Source organism: Coturnix japonica, chromosome 2, assembly GCF_001577835.2.
Source record: "Coturnix japonica isolate 7356 chromosome 2, Coturnix japonica 2.1, whole genome shotgun sequence".
In the NCBI taxonomy this organism is placed as follows: Eukaryota; Metazoa; Chordata; class Aves; order Galliformes; family Phasianidae; genus Coturnix; species Coturnix japonica.
In genome coordinates, this window is record NC_029517.1 from 91,885,461 (window position 1) to 91,905,643 (window position 20,183).

Below are 20,183 nucleotides of genomic sequence, written 5' to 3' on the forward strand. Positions count from 1 at the left end.
GTTTTTCCCTCTTTCCATTGTGATGGTTGTTTTCCACTGACTTTCTTTCTTTCCAACTTTTTTTTTTTTTTTTTTTAAGATACAATACAATAGATAGAAACTAGGATTGTCCGGACGGCATCTGAAGGGCCTCAGTTTCAAGCAGAGGAGTCCAATCTGTTTCAGTAAGACCTACATCCCATCAGAAAATCAAAGGAAATTGTTTATAAAGTTGTTAAAAAGGAGAAGAAGATGAGCAAATCTCCATGTCTGTGTCTTCATAGGATGGCTGAGCCCCTCTCTGACTTCAGAAGGTGTCTTCAGGCTGCTTATACCCTGAAGAGGTGGCTGCTGGAGAGCCAGGTGCAGCGTGAGATCTGGCCAATTGCAAAACCTGTGTCCATGCTCCAGCTCATGCAGGGTGTATCTGCAGAGATCCTACCTTCCCCATTCTCCTGGGCGATAAGTGAAACTGCATGAAAACAGCAGGACTTCACACCATCTGAGTCACCCTTCTGCAACAATATTGCAGTATTCCTGCATTCAGAGGTCTTCTTGGACTGAAACATTAATTTTTGGTTATATCTTCTACTTTACAGGGTGACCAGGAGGATTTATCACCAATTTAGTGTGTAGAGAAAAGGGGCGGGGGCAGTAGACTGTCGACGTTATACCATTAGGTGAGAATGCTTTCCCCATGAGCACAGTGCCTTCAGAAAAGCAGAGGGCATCCCTGCAAAGATCCTTACAGCATTTGAGCCTGAAGAAATGTGTCTCCCTCAGGGCCCTTCTCACTGCTGGAAGAGCTATGAGGGCCACACATCATTTGTATGATGTGTTTTATTGTTTGGCTTGCATGTTGGGTTGCTTTTGTTTTGAAATCGTACAAAATCATACAAACTCCCTGCATTAAACTGACTTAATAAATCGTGTCTTCATTCAGGTAGTGAGCTGTGACAACATGATGCAGAAAAAAAAGATTGGAAATGAAGAAGAGAAAGTAATAATTAATAGAAAACTGAAATAAAGATAAACTGAACGAAGGGAATGAGTTAATCTTCTTCCACTTAGGGCAGTTAAAATTGAAGGAAGATTTCAAGGCACTAATGGAGCTAACATTCTGGAATGTAAAATAGCGTTCACACTGCACAGCTCAATACCATGCTAGGAATCAATATTCTCTGAAATGCAGGAGAATTTAAGAAGGTCGTTGTGCTGTGTAATCATGATCCTCTCAATAGCACTTCCCCATGGGAGTCATAGGCTGAGAGATCCTTATTGGAGGGCTGACAGATTTTGCTTTTCAAAAATATGAAAGTTCTCTCAAGTCAGGGGCACAATAATGAGGAATATCTAGGATATTTCCATATCCTAGATAAGGCTGAAATCTGTACCAAGGAGGATGGTGCAGCTCTCTGTGTGAGGAGACCATGGATGGCTGGACCAGCAGAAGTGCTCCCACCAGGCATGGAGGTTCTCCTTGAGGTCCCTTCCAACCCGGGTAATTCTGTGATTCTGTGATTCTGTGATTCTGTGGTCTGAAGTCCCTGGCTCAGCTTGATGGAACCTGGATTTTAGACTGGATGTTAGGAAGAAATTCTCTACTCGGAGCTTGGTGAGGCACTGGCACAGCTGCCCATAGAAGCTGTGGTGCCCTATCCCTGGAGGCACTCAAAGCCAGGTTGGATGAGGCCCTGGGCAGCTGCGATGCTGGGGGGCAGCCCTGCCCATGGCACGGGGTAGGACTGGGTGGACTTTGAAGTCCCTTCCAACATAAGCTATTCTGGGATTCTATGTTTCTATGATTTATTTCCTTCAGGGCATGGTTTAAGCTCTGCTGATAATGTCAGCATTTCTCTAAGGAGTTTCAGAGGCCAGCCAAGTCACCATTGAGGGCCTAGTTGTGGTTTATTTATCTGTCTAAGTTGGAACTTACTTTACATTTATTGTCTGCAATGGCATCTGTGACCTCAGAGATCCTTCATAATTAAGAAGACATTATTAATGCAAAGATGAGCTCCTCATCTGCTCTTCTTGTTTGTGCAGTTCCTAGTGGAGTGGGGGTTTCAACTGTGGCTGAGCTGCTAGTTGCTATGGCAATACAAGCAATAAATAAATAGTAAAAATAATACATTGGAATAAAATATTCTGATTCTGTAAGCATCTAGAATAGTAATAATGGCTGTACAGCCTAGTGCTTCTGAGCAATATCTCCCTACTGGGGTGCCACAAAACACCTGTTAGCTCTGTCGTGCCTTACACACCCCTTTGTAATGCAGCTCCGCCACTTACCGCTGCAGCTTTTTGGCTGTGCTGATCAGGGTGTTGATTCTCTGCCACCAGAAGTGTGTCTGAGAGAATGTGCGTGTCTGTTTGTGTCTGTCCATGTCCGTGTCTGTCTATCTGTGACTGTGCATGAGCACATGCTGGAGCCAAGCAGACCCACACTGCTGGCATTGCACAGGTGAAGGGCAATCTGAAACTCTGTGGGCATCCCTTTCTCGACAGTACTGCAATATACTCTCATTTAAATGAAAACCTCTTCTAAAGTACAAGAAGGCCCCAAAGTAGCTCTGGTTTGCATTTATACTCACTTTAAATAAAATTTTTACTTACGGTATAAAGAAGAATTAAGCTCACTGAGCCAAGATGCAATTTTGCAAAACAAAACTGTAAATCACGAGTTATTTTTGAAGTATCACAGAGCTGGTTCTTCTTAAACAACCTCAAAATTTCAAGTTTTCACTCTTTATGTGTACAAATATGCATTTCTATTGTAGACAAACAGATGGTTTCTTCCTGCTTTGCAGGAAAATGATACAAATCCTGGTGAAATCTGATGTTTATTTGCTCCTCTAAGGATGTAATATCACTACATGTGTAAATAAATAGGTATAAGCACGTGTGCATTTACTGCATATAAAGTGCTGCTCGGTATACATATAAAAATAAGAAAGTACAAACCTTCACCCTTGAACACTGACAGATTTACCTGATTATATCCAGCAGTGGTGCTGATCACTGAAATACTTGAGTATATTTTTGCCTGTTGACACATTTCTAAAAGAGGAGAAAAATTAAGTGTTATAAATAGAAAGTGTAAACATTGCTGGCTTGCAAACAAAAAAGGTTAAATCCACTGGGCTCAGAGATAATACAAAGACCTGATGATATTGTGCAGAAATGAAAGAAGCTTGTATTTCCAGCAACAAGTCTTGAAAAATGAAGTTGATGACTCTATGCATCTTCTTGGCAAGATACTTTTTCTGCTGTTTTCTAAATCCTCTGGTTTCAGAAGATTTTCTTCTCCAACGCACTGCTTCAAACAACTAGAATGAGATACGGCAGTAAAACATAATGTCCTGGGAATTAAGATATCCCATAGGAGAAAGGCAGTTCAACCACAGGCAAAGCAAGGTTCTGTTCTTTTGGGGTCAGTGGTTTATTAAACATCTCTCTGACCTTCTCACATGAACACAACTGGCCACACATGCGAACAGGGGACATCAGTAGGATGTGACCCACATCACCCCAGCTCACAGTTTAACCCCTGGCTTCTGCCCAGTTCCTGTGTTCTGCATAAGTGAGACCCTCCTAAACAGGTCTGTCAGATGGCATCCTGCACAGTAAGTATGTGAGATAATAATAAGCAGACCAGGCATTTAGTTACGATAGGCTTTAGATAATCAAGTGAGTGCTAGCCCACAGACAATTGCTGCATGATATAATACAAAGAGGCACTGGTGAACTTCAAACCTCTGTGCCACAGGGAAGGAGGTGTAGGAACACAGTGCTGGGAGCCAGACCATTTCTTCCTCCTGGTGAATCCAGACCTCCATATCAAACCCTAGGATATACCAGTCACCAACCTACAAAGCAGTATTTTCATCACAAGCACAAAGGTCCAGGAGCAGTAGCTGTCTAGCAAATTGTCTCTGTTTTCACTCAGATCAAAGAGACGGGCTGCTTTTTAATTGCACACTTTCTATGCCAAATTTTATCTAAAATAGTCTTTTGATTTATTTCCAAAGCAAAATCCAGGGGAGATCTGAACAGCCAGAATCTGGAAAAAGACAAACCTAATGCTTCTTCTCCCCGTCTTCATAGTCTAAAGGTGGAAAGACATACAGTATTGTTGGTTACTGTGTAAAATTATGGCTTATTGTACAATATCAAACCTGTGTCAGTTATACTTATTAAACCTAAAAATCTACTTGTAAAAGAGGATCTACACAATTTCTGCAAGAGTTGAAATAGTGAATTCAAGTGGCTTCTGTGTTTATCTTTATTTAGATCGTAACTTGAATTGTAAGACTAAGTTTGCTTAATTTTGCCTTTGACGCTGTGCAGGTCATAGCTTACCAGTGGGCCACTCACCCTCCTACTGTACCACCCCTGCTGCACAAATAGAGGTTCCCCTATTGAGACTTCATTAGGTAGAATTGCATTCATGCTCAATATCACTATATATAAACGTAACTCTTTTAAGTAAATGTTCACAAGAACCTTAAAAATGTTCTTTTTTTCTGACTTGAAAATGTAAGAACAAGCACCCAAACTAACCTAGATGTATATGTCACTTTTGATTCATGTGTTGTGAATTCAACCTTCTTCCACAACAATGACTGTATACTCATTACGGAATGAAGTCCACACTGTGGTCAGCTTGTTTTTTACCAAAACGGTGTTGGTATAAGGTACCCAGCAAAGTGATATGTCTGCCCACATAGGAGGATTGGATTTATGTGCTTCCCTACCAGAAATGTTCTCAGTGCTGAAGCACAGCTCCTTGTCAGTCCCAGCAAGTTTTCCCTGGCCACATGTGCTGATATGGATGGACTTTGCCGGTTGGGTCAAGACCTCCTTCCTGGAGGTATCCTCTTACTCTGCAGTACCATTTCCCTCTTTGAGCAACAGAACACAGCTCCTGCTGAATGCACAAGGCCCCACCTTTCTTCACTCAAGATCCTTAGGGTCTATTTGTCATGAACATACCCTAATGGCAGGACAGGGGGTATGTTGTGAAAGCACTGCTGGCATGGAATTATTTCTCATCATAGGGAAGGACACAGCCTGTTATTTTTGTCTTTGTAAACCCATCTGGACATCTTCAGCTCACCAGATTTTTTTCTGATTAAGGCAGCCAGACTCTAACAAACTCCTGCTGGCTTATGTCTTTCCCTGCGATGCAAAGCATCTCAATTGCAAGTAGTCAGGGAAAGGCAGCAGCATTTCTCTGCCCCTTTCACATTCCTGCAGAAGCGAGCCTGGGCTGATTGCTCCACATGCAGAAAGCCATCAAAACCCAGGGGGAATTTTGTACTTGAAAGGGTTTCAGTCATGAACTGAAACAAGCATCAGCAGCTCTCAGTGAGCTTCAAAGAAATAATGGGTGCACAGAATATCTGATGAAGAAGTGGTGAAATACATGTGGCATTCCTAGGGCGCTCCAAATCTTGGAAGGTATTTTAATAGTACTTTCTTTTGCCTAGGTGGTTATGCTAATTTACACACACATCTGTGTGTGTACATGTGAAAAGAGAACTGTCCAAAACAAAAACAACTGCAGTTTTTTTGGCCAAACTGGCGAAAGTCACAAACTGGGTTAAACATTATATGATTTTTATGATGATTCAAGGTAATCACTGGAAGTTCTTGAGCAAGTTGTCGAAGCAGCTGAAGCAAGAATTCACACACACAGTTTTGTGTTACAACAGTATCCAGAAACGTTGTTTGATTTAGTTGGGGTTTAGCTGCAACAGTTCGCTCTGAAACTTCAAACTCAGGCACTGGAGTTGTATGGAAAGCAAAATAAAATTAGTATACAGTGCTTTATAATGCTGCTTGTTCTAGAGGCATTGTTATAGAAACAAAAGTCAAAATGTACCCAATACATAAAAATTGTCTGTACTGAATATAAAGAAGTGAAATATTTTGTAACCCATAACAAGAATTTTAAAAAGCTCCAAAGTGTAAACAAGACTGGACAGAAAAAATATAGCTTAGATATGATATGACATTTTTAGTGAGAAAAACCTGGTTGGAAGAGTTTTCTTGTTCTCCATTGACTTTTAGTATGAGGTTACAAAAAGAAAACAAGCTGCGGCAGCAGTTGCATATGTCCTGTCTGGCAGTATACGCAAAATGAAACTGTGAATATAGATACTCAAAGTCTTTATGGGAAGTTATGCATATAGCAATGTAATTTATCGCACAGTAAGAGCATATCCTGCATAAACAAAATGGGGCATCGATTCCCAATGTACAGTTAAAACTAAAACGTAAAAGTGAAAAACATAAGAACTAACAAACCAGTGGCAGTCCATGGTAGGTCTGTTACACAGGTATTTAAGGGCAGGTTACAGCATAGCATGTCCTTTATTTACTAAAGTCTGGATGTTCATTTCAGCAAAGGCAGTTCTTCCTTATTCCCTAATTCGTAGACTTTTCATGTCCTGATGACCACCACCAGAAACAGGCAGCTGAGTAGGACTTTTGTCTTGGTCTGTGCACAAACTCAAGCTATTGCCATTAAAACTGAGCAGAAAGTTTACCAATGTCTATTTCTCACAGTTCAAATGTGGAGGAACAAGTTTATTATTCTTTGGTGCCTTCTCAAGGTGGAACAGCCTTCAGAAGTTCTTTTATTGCCTCATACTCACAGGCTGTGCCCAGCTGCTCCCCATACATGGCATTTACTGCTATTTCAAGGCTACTTTTCTGCCTAGCATCTACTTAGAGAAGGGGAATCTAGCAAAATCCTGCTGGTATGTGTCTTTGCTGTGATATCAAGCATCCTAATTTCAGTCAGAAATGTTTCACTGCAGAGTCAGAGGACACATTACACTCATTTTATCAGTGCACAACCCCAGTCATATGTGTGCCCACAGGAAGAAATGTTTCCCATGCAGAGGATGACTCAGACTAGGTCAAAGCAGAGACAGAAGGAGAGTGGAGAAAAGTGAACAGTAACTGCAGTGTACAAAAGGTGGCATTTATCTTACCAAAGCAACAGCTGCTCACTCTGAACTTAGCAGGGCATATTCTGATTTTCTGACACTGAAGCCCACCCTTCAGGAACCACTGATAAAGAATATGAAGACTACGCATGCTGAAAAAGTCATCTCTAACTAGACAGGGTCAGAATCTGATGAAACTCGCACTTACTTCTGGTCTTGGTTTGAGTCACTTTAATGCCATCATTATTAGAGAAACATGGCTTAGTTAAGTACTGGCCAGCAGTGCACTGCAGTTGCACTCTGGTTGGGTGCTGATAATTGATAATTAATAGTTATTCATCTCGAGACAAATTTCAGTGTTTTTGGTTTCTCCAAGTTCCCAGCTCCAGTGGTTGGTGATGATAGCATGGGGTTTCCCTGCAGGACTGTTACAATGACTATCTTAATGACTGATTTCACCTCACCATTGCATGTTACCTCCAGCTGTGGTAGGGCTCAGGATCATGGGCTGCAATAACTAGCAGACATGGAGCTGACTCTGTTTATAAGATTAAACAATGACTAAGCTTAGCAAGAAGCATAAACAGTGTTGTAATAATGCTGTCATTGCAGCATAACTAGAATAAAATGAAACTCTTATAAAACATAACTGCTTTTTATTATAGCAAAGTCATATGTAATCATAAAACAGCTTCCTTTTGGTTTAAATGTTCCACCTGTCCACATACAGCATGCTACACAAAGTCCCTGGTTTAATCACCTCTTAGTTGTGTCATGACTCTTCCCTGATGCAAAACACAGTGATGAACCCAGCTAGCTAGGGAAACCAGGAGCCACTGAACAAGCATGATATCAAAGAGTCCAGGGCAGTCTAATTGTTTGTTTGTTTTTAGGTATTTATTGGCCTGAGGGAAACAAAAATTAAAAAAAAAAATAATAAAAAAATAAAAAGAATCTATGGAAGTCGTATAAAAGCAGATTAACAATTTTATTCATATCAGAAATGGAATATGGCTTGTAATAGCCATCCATCAGTTTGTGCTGGAGGGAAGCTGTGAGTGTTCCTCACATGAGGTCCCAGTCCATGCCCTAGCACAGAGGAGACAAGCTTGGAAGTCACTGATGGAGAAAGAGGTGTAGTCTTCTCTTGTTATGGCTTGTAGGCACCTCTTGGAGGAGGAGTGAGATAAATTTCAAATGAGTTGTGTTGCCACATAACCTTCATGATTCCCTTGATGTGACAGGAAATTCACTGACTCACAGAAGGTCTAGGGAGGAGGGAGAGATGAAGAAAATGTACAGGTCTATTGCAGGCAGATAGCAACAGGGGATGGGTTGGGTGGAGTTCAGCTGGGTTTGCTAGGCTTGGACTGGATTGAGTTGGATTATGTTTGGTTGGACTGGTTTAGGTTGAGTTGGACTTGGTGGGCTTGGGTTGGACTGAGTGGTCTGGGGTGGTCTGGCCCCACTCAGGTTGACTTGGTTTGTTTCCCTGTGATGGGGGGTGCCTCTTTGCTCAGGTATCACTTGGACTGACCTCATCCATTTCATTTACGCTTTTTTATCTTAGCTCTCTGAAAACAGAGCTAGCACAAGGTGATAACTGCAAGGTCATAGAGTAGCCTGATTTGAAAACTAAGATTTACTGTACAAAACCTGAGAACTGAGGATACATTTAAAAATCAAGTAAGACAATAAAAAAAGAAAATGTGAATAAAGTATCTTTTTTTTTCCTTTTTTTTTTTTTTTTTTTTAAACACAGAGAATGTTTGAGAAGAGCAGAGATGTAAAGGGAAAAACTTGGAGCCAGAAGATCCAAACTTCCCCTTGATTCTAAACTTAGCTCAGCCGCTGGCCCACCGTGCAGATGACTCACTGCACTTCCTTGAACTTAAATCATTTCTCCTACAAAACTTGTTAAAGAAAGACGTCAGTGTAAATTAGATGTTGTATCTAAGTTTAGCTATGGCCAATACATAAATATTGTAACTTTAATGTGCTCCTATCATTTTTGTCTGGTTTAGAAATACGTGTATATACATACACATATGTCTGTGTATACATAGCAAGGGAGAGAAAGATTTCTTCGTGCTATTTTTATGACTTAATTTCCATATATTGTTATTTTGCGGGTGACATAGCAGCTCACAACTGATTAGGAGTTTAACCATTTTGAGAGCAGCCTGATTCCCACACCACCCAAGCACTCTTCATCCTCTCAAACTGTCAGTGAAGTTTCAATCCCAGCCAGGCGGTGTGAGCGAAGGGAGCACACATTCGGCATATAACATACATGGTGGCTGATTTCTTGTGACACTAATCTTCACTCCTGAGGGAAAGGCAGACATTTATTCATAACTCTACCACTCAAAAGTATCCATCCTTCTCACCATTAAGATGAATGTCAAAACAAGAGATCAGCCATAGGCTGAGTTTAGTCTAATCTGTCCAAAATGAATACAAATTTAGATCTGTTGTCAAATCTTGAATGATAAAGTCTTTAGCGGGGGCAACTAGTTTCTGTCTGCCCTCTCCACACTGGATATGTGCTCCCAGAGGACCATATTACCCCTACAAAAATGGGTAGGATATGAAACCAATTGACCTTTCCAATATGAGTAAAGAATCAGAGGGGGAAAAAAAAACCAGGACTTTCAGAAGCATGAAGCCAAGAAGTGAAAAAAAATAAACAAAAAACAGAATTTTTGGTAAAGTTTATCTTCCATTTAATACTGTTATTAAATTAGTGGGCTCTAAACTCCCAGGTTGTTGATCCATCAAAGGAGAAAAGCAGGCTCCAGTCTTTATGTCTGTTTGAGAGATCCCTTGAAGATGGTAATGGGAATTCTCATTCCTGTAGAACTGCACATTCCCAGCCTCCCCCACCTTCCTCCACTTTGCATTTCCACACTGAGGATGTCATATGGGAGACCTTTCTTCATGTTAGATCCTGTCCTATCCAATTATACCTATGCAACTTCTCATACCCTGCTATTAAGATGCTGGTCAGCACCACAGAGGAACCAGAAATGACTGCCCTTTTTCTGCCCAACTTCTGTAATTCATAATGCCCTAAATCTCCACAAGGTTCTCTTTGAAGCAGAAGAGATTAAACTCATCTCAGAGCCAGAAGAGAATGAGGTCTGCTTTCTGTGATTCACACAAAGGAATTGTGCTGTTTCAGAGATCAATGCAACCATCTATCTTAGACTCTTTTATCATTATTGAAGCCGTAAAACAAACACTCTTGTATAAATGGCAAACATAGGATGCTTTTTTTCCAGTGATTCTTAAATAACTTTCTTCAAAAATAAGTCCAATTTTTAGGCTTGGATGAACTTTCTCAACAGCCACTTAACTATTTACTTCAAAAGATGCAGTAGATATTTTGTTTATTTTGCCTTTAGCAGTTCGACCACTTTATCTCTAATGTCTGATATCCCAGATATCCTTCCCATGTATTCCAGACACTCTCCTCTAGCTATTCCAGTTAAGTAAGTGAACCACACACAGTTTTTGCACAAAGCACTTACAGATGTCCCACACAGGTTTAGAGCCATGAGATCTTGGTTATGCCAGGATGGGACTACTTCTATTAGCCTGAGTGCATAAGAAGGACATCTGGCCAGCAGCCTGCTATCAGTCACCAATCATTGCTGTTTTGAGCTTGGTGGTAAGTCTGGGCCTTCTCTGGCATAACTACACAGATCTGCACTGGTTCTGGAGGTGGCCATGCATAACAATACAGGAATAACAATACTGGCGGGGGTCTGCACTCCTTGAAGTTGACAAGAATGAGAGCCAGGTGACAATGAAGGTGACAGGACATTATGGCTGTGCAAGGATGAATGGATGTCTCCCAGAATTAGCTAGGGCCATGGTTTCTTGGTATGTGAAGTGGTCATCCAGAAAAGAAGCTAAATGTGGGAAAGGATTTTGATCTCTCAGCACGAGAGCAAATGCCAAGAGAGCAAATGCAAAGCTTATGAGCAACTAGCAATACCTGAGGAAGAAGAGGAAAAGCTGCTTTTTTTTGCCTCATTCTTGAGATTGTTGTTTTGGTGTTCTGCAACCTCTTCTAGTCTCAGCATTTCAGTGAGGATATTAAAGACTGAAAATGGTTGAGAAGCAATACCACCTGTGGAGACCTCCCTCACCATGAGCGCCTAAATACCAACCTTAGTATCTCAAAGGCAGAACGCAGGAGAGTAAATCTCATCATGAGACTACCTATGTGGAGAGAAAAATCTCCAGACATTAGAGATTCTTCAGCAGGCTGTGAGTATACTGGACTCGAAAATGAAGCAAACTGAAAGAGGGCACAGAGAGCTAAGCTGCACCATTTAGAACTTGTCCAGCAAATCTGCCATTCCTGCAAGTCTCATAATCAATACTGCTGTCATAGAGAATAGCTCACTCAGAAATTAAATGCTAAATGAAGGACTCCATGAAATCCTATGCCCTGTGTTATCTAAGATAGAGTAGATGACTGTGAGAGTCCCCTCGGGTCTTAAAAATCTATGAGTACCATTAAAAGGTTAGGACTTCTAGAGACTAGGCAAGAAGTCCTTAAAACATTCAGGGATGTGCTTTCCTTGCAGGTTTTGCCTGAAGAATGACTAAATGATTTGGCCTAGAACTGGAAATAAGGTTGCAAAACTATCAAGTAAGCAAGCCCCAGAAATATCCATCTTCCTGTTACATTTCTATTTTCCTTAACTCCAGGTGAAATCATATACAGCCAACAGAAAAACTTTGGATTTCAAGAGGGAAGAGTAAATCTCAGCGGGGACACAGAGAAGAGGCCAGCTCCTCCAGTCACTTCTTGTGAATGACAGATGTTGTCACACCCAGGTGTCAACCAGCACTCTACAGAAATCTATTCTTTGAGGCTCCCCTGGTTCTAATGTCCTATGTAACCATGAGAGAGGTGTGGTGTGGCGATGCGTTTCTGCATGCTGGGACCTGGATTGTGCATCCTGCTTGAGTCAGCCTGCCTTATTAACTAGCTGGAGTTTGTCATTCTGAATGTCAGAACTGTTTTATAATGTGGGGCTCCAAAATGACGTGTTGTGTAATCCTTGTTTCCTTGGGAGGCTTTTTTTCTCCATTGCCAAAGCTAGCCACATGGCAGAGCACAGAAAGCCAGGCATTCCCACAAAGTTCATGCTATACAGCTCACCATTGCACAATACTTTCCATCATATCACTTCAAGTAGATGTTTAAATCACTGGGAACACAGCTGATCCTCTTTAAGGAGCCATACTTCACTAATTAAAGATGGTTTTCAGGACCTGACATTCACAGAGGAACTTCCCCCTTCAGCACAGCTTAGCAAGGGTCAGGTCTGGTTAAGACCTTATTTTTTGCAGTTGGACCTTTTGCAAGGCTTGTCTTCAAACTGCCAGCATCAAGGAGATTTTCAGCTCGAATCTCTTCAGCACATTCTCAATTCAGATAGGCAGAAAATATAATGTGACCATATTTATGAGCACTGCATAACCATCAAATAAGCCTCAAATAAACCTAGCATCAGTTTCTCCCCGTGTGTTGCCTTTCGGAAGCAGTGTCTTAATTTTCTTACACTTTGAGAAGCCACTGTCCTCCCCCCTCCCTCCTCATAGCCACTTCTCTGCATCCTTCTCTAAGCTGTTCCTCCTTTATCAGAGTTCTTACCCAGCCTGGAACTCATCCTACATGCGGGCTGCTGGCATCTCTGGTCTTCTGAGTTCTTTCAGTGGTTTCCAGACAGACAGCAAAGTGCTGCTGTTGAATCTAAACTATAGAGTGAGCACATGGTGGGGAGGATATGACCAGTCTATGGCACATCCTGGAATTAACTTCTTTTTTTTTTTTTTTTATTTTCAATAATTTGCTAGGAAATTGTCATTTAATTCCCATGCTTTAGCATGAGCTTAGAAGGAAATAGAGTTTGGTTTGAACTAAATTGCTGCTGCTTTCCAAGGTCCTTGCATACAGGCCCTGAGCTACAGTGCAAATAATAAACATCAGCAGCTAATGACAAACAAAACTAAAGGTTGGAAGTCGAATACCCCATCCTCCAGAGTGCCGGCAAATTGCCTATGCTCCCTTTGCAGCTGTCTATTTCTCTCAGAGACCCAAGCAGTGCTCGGTGTGCAGCACAGCCAGCGTTAGGGCAGCACAACACCGGTACAGAGAATGACGCTACCACCGCTGGCCAGGTGTGGATGCTAGGGGATGGATGCTGGGGGATGGATGCTCTGGGCACAGATGCTAGGGGATGGATGCTAGGGCAATGAATACTGGGGAGTGAATGCTCAGGGGATAGATGCTTGGAGGCGCATTGGCATGCACACAGCATTCATTAAAAGTGGATTAGATGGAAACCTCAAACAGACCAATGCTGCAGAAAAGGAATGAATGCAGAGCTCAGGAATGGTTGGAGAAGTGGGTGACAGGAGCTGATTTGGGAAGCTGGGGCTCGGGTGGTGTGTGCGGAGCCAGGCTCTTTGCCTTGGCAGTCCCTCTTAATGAATCACCGGTAAAAAAATATCAGAGGGTATTCGGTGATTGATGGAAAGATTAACCAGGCATGAAAAATTAAAAGAACGCTGCTCAGATGTGAGTTAATTAATTTTTTAGCATGAAATGCAGCTTTCCCTGTTGGCCTCTGGGTTCCTCTCCCCCAAACATTAGACGAAATTGCATTGTTTACAAAAATTTATTAATACAAACTTTACACACTTTATATAACAGTTATCAAAGTCCTAGTTATAGATATCAGGTGTGTCATAATACTTTGCTGAAGTTCTCTTTATATCCATTTGCACACAAAATAAGTTCTCTGAGACTAACATCTACCTAAACTATCACTGTGTCTCAGGTCTGCTCGAGGCTCTGTAAGGCTGTTGGCGTTCCTAAAAAGTACACAGAGGATAACCGAGGTGATCACTTGGTGATGCTCGCAGCTAGCCACGGAACTCGAACGGAGAAGGTCAGAAACAAAACGTCAGGAGAGCCCTATGGCATCACACCACAGCCGACACGAACACAGCAAACTCTGCCCATCGCCAAAGAACAGAAAGAAGTACGACTAAAACGCAAGCCGATGTGTTGCAGCATCGTAGGGCCACTAGATAGCCATCCGTCAACTCGTGGCGATTGACAAGGTGAAGAGAAGGCACGAAAGCTGCAAAACTGCTCCCCGCGTCCCTCGGCCACGCTGTGGGGCGGGTGGGGCCGCCGGGGTTCGGAACCGGCCCGCCCCGTCGGGCCCTGCCCCATAGCGCAGCCCCGCAGCGTGCGGAGCCGGGGCCGCCCCCGGGCTCGGGCGGTGCCTTTAGGAGCGGCCCCTCCGCATCCTCCTTCGGAGCCCGCCCCGAGCGCTCCGCGGGTGTGCGCCGAGACAGGAGTCCGTACAGAGAGAGGTGGGGTGGAAATGGTTTATCTCGTTCGAAACCGGACCACAGGTGAACACTACACATTCTTGTATGACAAAAAGGTCGGTTTTATGAAATCAGTTTTACTAAGCAATAAGCCAGAATGTAGAAAAATACAATTTTACCTCCAAACTCAATAAACAAGGAACAAAAACGTTCGTCGTAGTGCATAATTCTTTAGTGGTAGCTACAACAGGGGTTCCTAGACTTGTACAACAGAGCTTGCATAAAACAGAACAAAGGAGTGAGAGAGCGTTCACAACCGTTTTGTCGGGTAGGTTTTTTTTCCCCCCCAAAAAAGAACATAACCCGAAAAGGTGACTCGGGCGGCTTATCAGCGCTCGGAAAGTGCCAGGAGAGGGGGAGATGCCAGGAGTTGGGGCTGCGGGAAAAGAGCAAAACAATCCAAGGAAAAGAGCGACTCCGACCGACAAACGCACAGGCGAGAGCCCCGCTGGCTGCGGGAGGGGGGAGCACGGAGAGCAGCACAGAGCCACGCGCGGCACTTTACAGCCCTCACCGGGGAGGGGGGGAGCGGAACCTCTCCCTCTGCCCCGCACGGCCCCGCACGGCGACGTGTGCGCTCAGCCCGCAGCCGGGAGAGCGGTGCGGTTGGCACCCGCCGTCCTCGCTGCGGGTCGGCATCGAGGGGCCTGGAGGGCTCGGGGGTCTGATTTTTGGTTGGGTTTTGGTTTGTTTTTTTTTTTTTTTTCTCGTTGGTTTGCTCGTTTAGCTATTCTCCCTCCGATAGGCACAATTTGGATCGAGCTGTTGCTGAATCCTCCTCTACGAGGAGGCACTGATACGGATAGGACCAGAATCAAAGAAAAAAAAGGGGAAAATAGAGAGAGAGATCGAAATCTCGAGGCCGGGGGGATCCCCTCCTGCTGAGCCCTCCCTATGCACAGCGGCACACGGTGAGAACTGAGGTCTTCGCCCCCGTGGCGAATAAAAACAGTGCCCTTTTCGTTTCCGTTACAAAAATAGGAGCGCTGTTCGAAGCGGTGATTGTCTTTTTTCGTCTATTTATTTTCTATAAAAACATAAACAGCTCAGGCGAACTCTCGTCCTGGTTCAGCTTGGTATGAAGAATCGCTCTTTAGTATTCGTAGCAGTATTTATATATATATATTTATATCTCATATATAACTCAAGGATTGGTCCACAAAGTAGATCTGTGCGTTTCTCTAGTGCTTTCGTACAAAAGAAAAACCATATTATTATCAAAATATTCATTTAATGGCTTTACTTCATACATAAATACATGTTTGGGGAACACGGGAGCGGCGGTCGTTCCGTCACTTTGGAAATGACTTTTGTTTGGGTTTGGGTGGTTGGGTCTCTCTCTCTCTCTCTCTCTCTCAATCTCTCTCTCTCTCTCTCAGGACTACGCACGGCAGCGGCGGTTGCTCATCGCTACAAATACGCTACTCGGCGTCCTTTGTTTTTAACTCTTTGTTTATACCTTTTCCCCAGGACGGCCGCTAAGTATTTCTTGACAGCCATTTGTTTCCGGTAGCGGCTGTAGCTGTCCGTGAAGATGCCGTCTATGTGCCTCTTGCTGAGCGGTTCCGCCTCGTCCCCCAGGCCGCTGCTGGCACCGCTGCAAAGCACGGAGAAGGACACGACCATGAGGAGGGGCCCTCCCTCCGCGCCCCAACCCCAACCCCGGCCCTAACCCCAATCCCAACCCCGGCCCTAACCCCCAGCCCCCGGCCCCGTATCTCGCGGCAGACAAAGGGCGGGGCGGTGCGGAGCGAGGCGTCTCCCCCCCCACCATGCATTATGCATCGCGTTCCCGGGGGGTTTCGTTCCGATGGCACCACCCGGGGCTGCCCCGTGGAAGGGACGGTCGAGCCCCGGGTGCGGCTGCTGCTCGCTCCGGCAGAGCACCGCGGGGAGATGGGGCCGCCCCGCCCCGGCCGCCGCCCGCCGCGCTTTGTTCGCTCCCGTCCCCGCCGCAGCCCTTACCCGACCCGCTTGGCCATCAGGGAGTGCAGGTATTTCCTGGCGGACAGCTGGCCCAGGAGTTTCCTGTAGGCTTTGCTGAAGATCCCATCGGCGTGCCTGCAGGGGGGCACGGCCCGTCAGCGCCCATCCCCGAGGCCCGCCCCGCGGCACTGGGCCGCCGCCGCCCGTCCTCCCCGTATCCCCCGGGCCCCGCTTCCCGCAGCACCGTAGCCCCTCTCCTTCCCACCCCGCCACCCCGACCGGAGGAGCCCATGCCGTGTCCGGCTCCTCCACCCCTACCCGGCTCCGCACTGGGCAGGTGGGTCGGCATTACGATTATTTTCGCACAGCCCGCGGTCCCTTGTGTGTTTTCCCTTTCCCCCCCTGCCCCGTCCCTATCCGCCGCCCCGCTGTCACCTCTTTCCCGGCGGGTAGTACAGCGCGTACACCTCGCCCAGCGCGGACGGCGGCCCCGCCACCCCCAGCGGCTCTTGCTCGTAGGCGAAGTCCTGCAGGGTGTTCCCGTCCTCGTCGTACACCTCCTCCTCCAGCCTGCGGTAAGCACGGGCGGGGCTCAGCCGGACGTCCACAGCCTCGTCCCCTCCGCGGGACCGTGCGCCGACGGAGCGGAGCTGAGCTCGGCCCCACCGGGTCCCCCCCGCGCCCCGCTCCTCCCCGCCGCGCCCGGAGCCGGGGTGGGGCCTGCGCCCGCCGTTGGGTTTCGTTGAGCGGTGCCTCTGCCCTTCGGGATCTCTCCGCTTTGCCCCCGCCCCAGCCCCTCCCCGCCGCTCTCCCTGCGGTACGATGTAGGTCACGGTACGATCCGGGCGGCTATTTTTGTCTGGAAGCTTTAGCGGAGGTATTAATAATAGATGCCGCTAAAGTGTTCGGCTCCTGCTAATAACGGCGCTGAATGGAAGGAGCCGGCGGGAGGGAGCTGGGGGCCTCCCGAGCCCCACGACTGCTGCTTCCAGCAGGGAGCCCCGCCGGAGGCACCCCACAGATGGGACTCCATAGAGGGTACCCCATAAAGGAGAGCCCGCAAAGGAAACCCAATAAAAGGCGCCCCAAAAACGGCGCCCTATAAAGGGCACCCTACGAAGGGCATCCCACAAATAGCACCCCGATAAAGGACACCCCACAAACGACACCCTACAAATAACACCCCGCAAAGGACACCCCACAAATAGTATCCCGCCAATGTCACTCCAGAAAGAACACCCAGTAAGATACACCCCACAAAGGAAACCCAACAAAAGATACCCCACGAACTGCACCCCATAGAGGACACTCCAGAAAGGACACCCCACAAAAGACATCCAATAGAAGACACCCCACAAAATGACACTCCACAAACGACACCCTGCAAAGCACACCCCACAAATAACGCCCCGCAAAGGACACCCCACAAACGACACCAAGCAAAGAACATCCAATACGTGACACCCACAAACGACACCTCTCGGACGCCCCCCCGCACGGCGCGGTTCCCCACAGGACCCTCCGCTCAGAGTTCAGCACCGCGGGGAGGGACAGCGGCCCCGGCCCCAAAAACCCCCCAAAGCCCCAAAGGAGCACAACCCCAAATGGGAAACTCCGCCTGACACCCCCGACGCGAGCAGCAACTCCGAGGATGTAGCACAGAAAAGAAACGCGAGCATCTCACGGCCAGGAGGGAGGTGGCATAAAGACTGATAAACGCGGCGGGAGGGGGGACCGAACCCTTTGCAAACTCCCTATGGCTCCCGCATCCTCACGCCGAGCCGGCCCCAAGCAAGCACGCGGTGTACCCCCAAAGAAAAGGGGGTCCGGGACACTCGGACAGCCCCGAGGCGTGGGGGAAACCCACCTGAGCGCCGGGTACTGGAGTCCAACGGCGGGTGAGCAGTAGACGCTGCAATGCATTATTATGCCATAGACCAGGAGGGCTAGGAGCGCTTTGCTACACATTGCCACTCTGTGCGGGAGGGAAAGGAAAAGCGCTGTCAAAAAATAATAATAATAAAATAGTAATAAATAAATTATTTTTTTTTTAAAAAAAGAATGAAAAATAAAACCGATTAAAAATAAAATAAAAAATAAATGACAATAAAAATATCAAAAAATATAAACAACAAGTCCCCCACGACCCACCGAGCGCAGCGATGCCGCCGCCCGCCCCGTCGGTGCCCTCCCGCTCCGGGAGGCCCCGAGAGCAGCCTCGGGTCCTTACCATGAAACTGTGACACCCGGCACTGAGAGCGTGTGGCTGCGGAAGGGAAAGGGAGAGAGGGAAAAGGAGAGAAGCCCCAAAGAGGAGGGGGAAAAATAGAGCCGTCTCCCAAGTTGCGGCCGAAAGGAGTCAAAGGGCTCCCGGCATCGCCTTTCCGCTGGGCGAAGGTTGAAGAAGACGCAGAAGCAGCAGAGAGTTGTTGGCTGGTTTTAGGGGAATCCACTCCGACAAAAAAATAAAAAATAAAAGGAAAAAAAAAAAAAAAAAGGGAAAAAAAGAAATCGAAAAGGCCAAAAAAGTTTGCAGGCAGCAGAGCAGATCCGGAGCGGAGTCTGCAGGGGAAGGGAGCGAGGTGCGGAGCGGCGGCGGCGCCGGAGCGCGGGGCGCGGGGAAGGGACGCGGAGCCGGCCGGGCGCGGAGGCGGGGAGCGGGCTGGCTGCGGGCGGTGCTGCCTTCCCAGCTCGCTCCCCTCTCTGCGCGCCTTCAGCCTCTTCTCCTCTCCCCGCTCGGCGGCTCCCAACTTGACCAAGCCTTCCGCAGCCCCCCGGCTGCCACGCAATTAGCGACGGAATCTTTGCAAACACCGCGCTTCGGCAGGAGCCCTCTCCGTCAACATTCGCTCCCTCGGAGGAGGACGGGCAATATTGGCTGTTGCCCCCGTGGCGGCGGACGGATTTTTATTCATGAATCGAATGCCTTTTTTTTTTTTTTTTTTTTTTTTTTTTTTTTTTTTTTCCTTTCTCCCCCAGTCACGTAATAATCGGGTATCAGAAAAGACGTCACCACCCCAATTCCTCAAGGAACACAGCTCGGTGTCGTCCTCCAGGATGAGCTGAACGGGAGTCATAGGGCTTCTCATAAACACCAGCTCACGCTTCAAAACCCTCACCCCCCTGCCCCCCCTCCCCCCACCTCCGAATAAAAAGAATAATACTGATAAAAACTAAGAATGTAAAAACCCACCGGTGGGAAGGGCGGAGGAGGGCGGTGCGGTGCGGCTGGCCCGGAGGTTTCCCCGCGGCCCCAGCGCAGGCATTGAGGCCCCCACGGGAGATCCCACTCCCACCGGGCTTTGGAGGCGGGGAGGGTCTTTTTATTATGATTCCCCCTTCCCCTTAATTATTGTTTTTCTTTCCTATTGCGGGATTCTCAGTGTCGTTCTCAGCCCCCATCACACACCCCCGGGGGAAGGCAGCGGTGCGGAAACCGCACCACAAAAGTTGCTTTGCGGGAGGGAAATCCCCGCTCCGCGTCCCCACCGCGTCCCCTCGGGGCTCTGAGCTCAGCCCTCGGCTCCCGGCCCCCTTTGCACCCCCCTCCCTTCATTTCCGAGAATTACCCCCGGAGATCCGAGGCTGCAGGAGCCATTACCGCACATTTTAATTATTGGGATCATAAGCAGAGAGTTCAGGAAGCGGCAATAATTTCGTTCTCCTGTTTCCTTATTGAAATGGTTGGGTGTTTTTTTTGTGTGTTGTTTTTGGTGAAACGCGCCGCGATGAGTTATTGGAGCCCGGATCGATTTCTCAAAAACAACGACAACAAAAAAACACAGCAGACAATTACGCTGCTATTACGGTCGTTTACTCTTGCGAGATTTTCCGGAGATAAAGGAAATTTAGAACCGATGAATGATTCCCTTCCAAATGGCTGCTGACGGA

General features: G+C 46.6%; 1 protein-coding gene across 3 annotated transcripts; it reads right to left on the reverse strand.

Moving 5' to 3' along the window:
• Positions 1 to 13,628: 13,628 nt before the first annotated feature.
• Positions 13,629 to 19,567, reverse strand: ADCYAP1 (adenylate cyclase activating polypeptide 1). Of its 3 annotated transcripts, none has more exons than XM_032442680.1 (5): positions 19,486 to 19,567; positions 18,160 to 18,267; positions 16,728 to 16,862; positions 16,332 to 16,427; positions 13,629 to 15,963 (listed from the first exon to the last, which is right to left on the reverse strand). In XM_032442680.1, exons 2-5 carry the CDS (start codon positions 18,258 to 18,260, stop codon positions 15,777 to 15,779), a joined length of 519 nt encoding a protein of 172 aa, XP_032298571.1. In that variant the 5' UTR covers positions 18,261 to 18,267; positions 19,486 to 19,567; the 3' UTR covers positions 13,629 to 15,776. The 3 variants fall into 3 exon arrangements, with proteins under 3 accessions (XP_032298571.1, XP_015710872.1, XP_015710871.1); XM_015855386.2 differs by lacking the exon at positions 19,486 to 19,567 and adding an exon at positions 18,523 to 19,194 and having other exon boundaries at positions 18,160 to 18,292; XM_015855385.2 differs by lacking the exon at positions 19,486 to 19,567 and adding an exon at positions 18,523 to 19,193.
• Between the last annotated feature and the right edge of the window lie 616 nt (positions 19,568 to 20,183).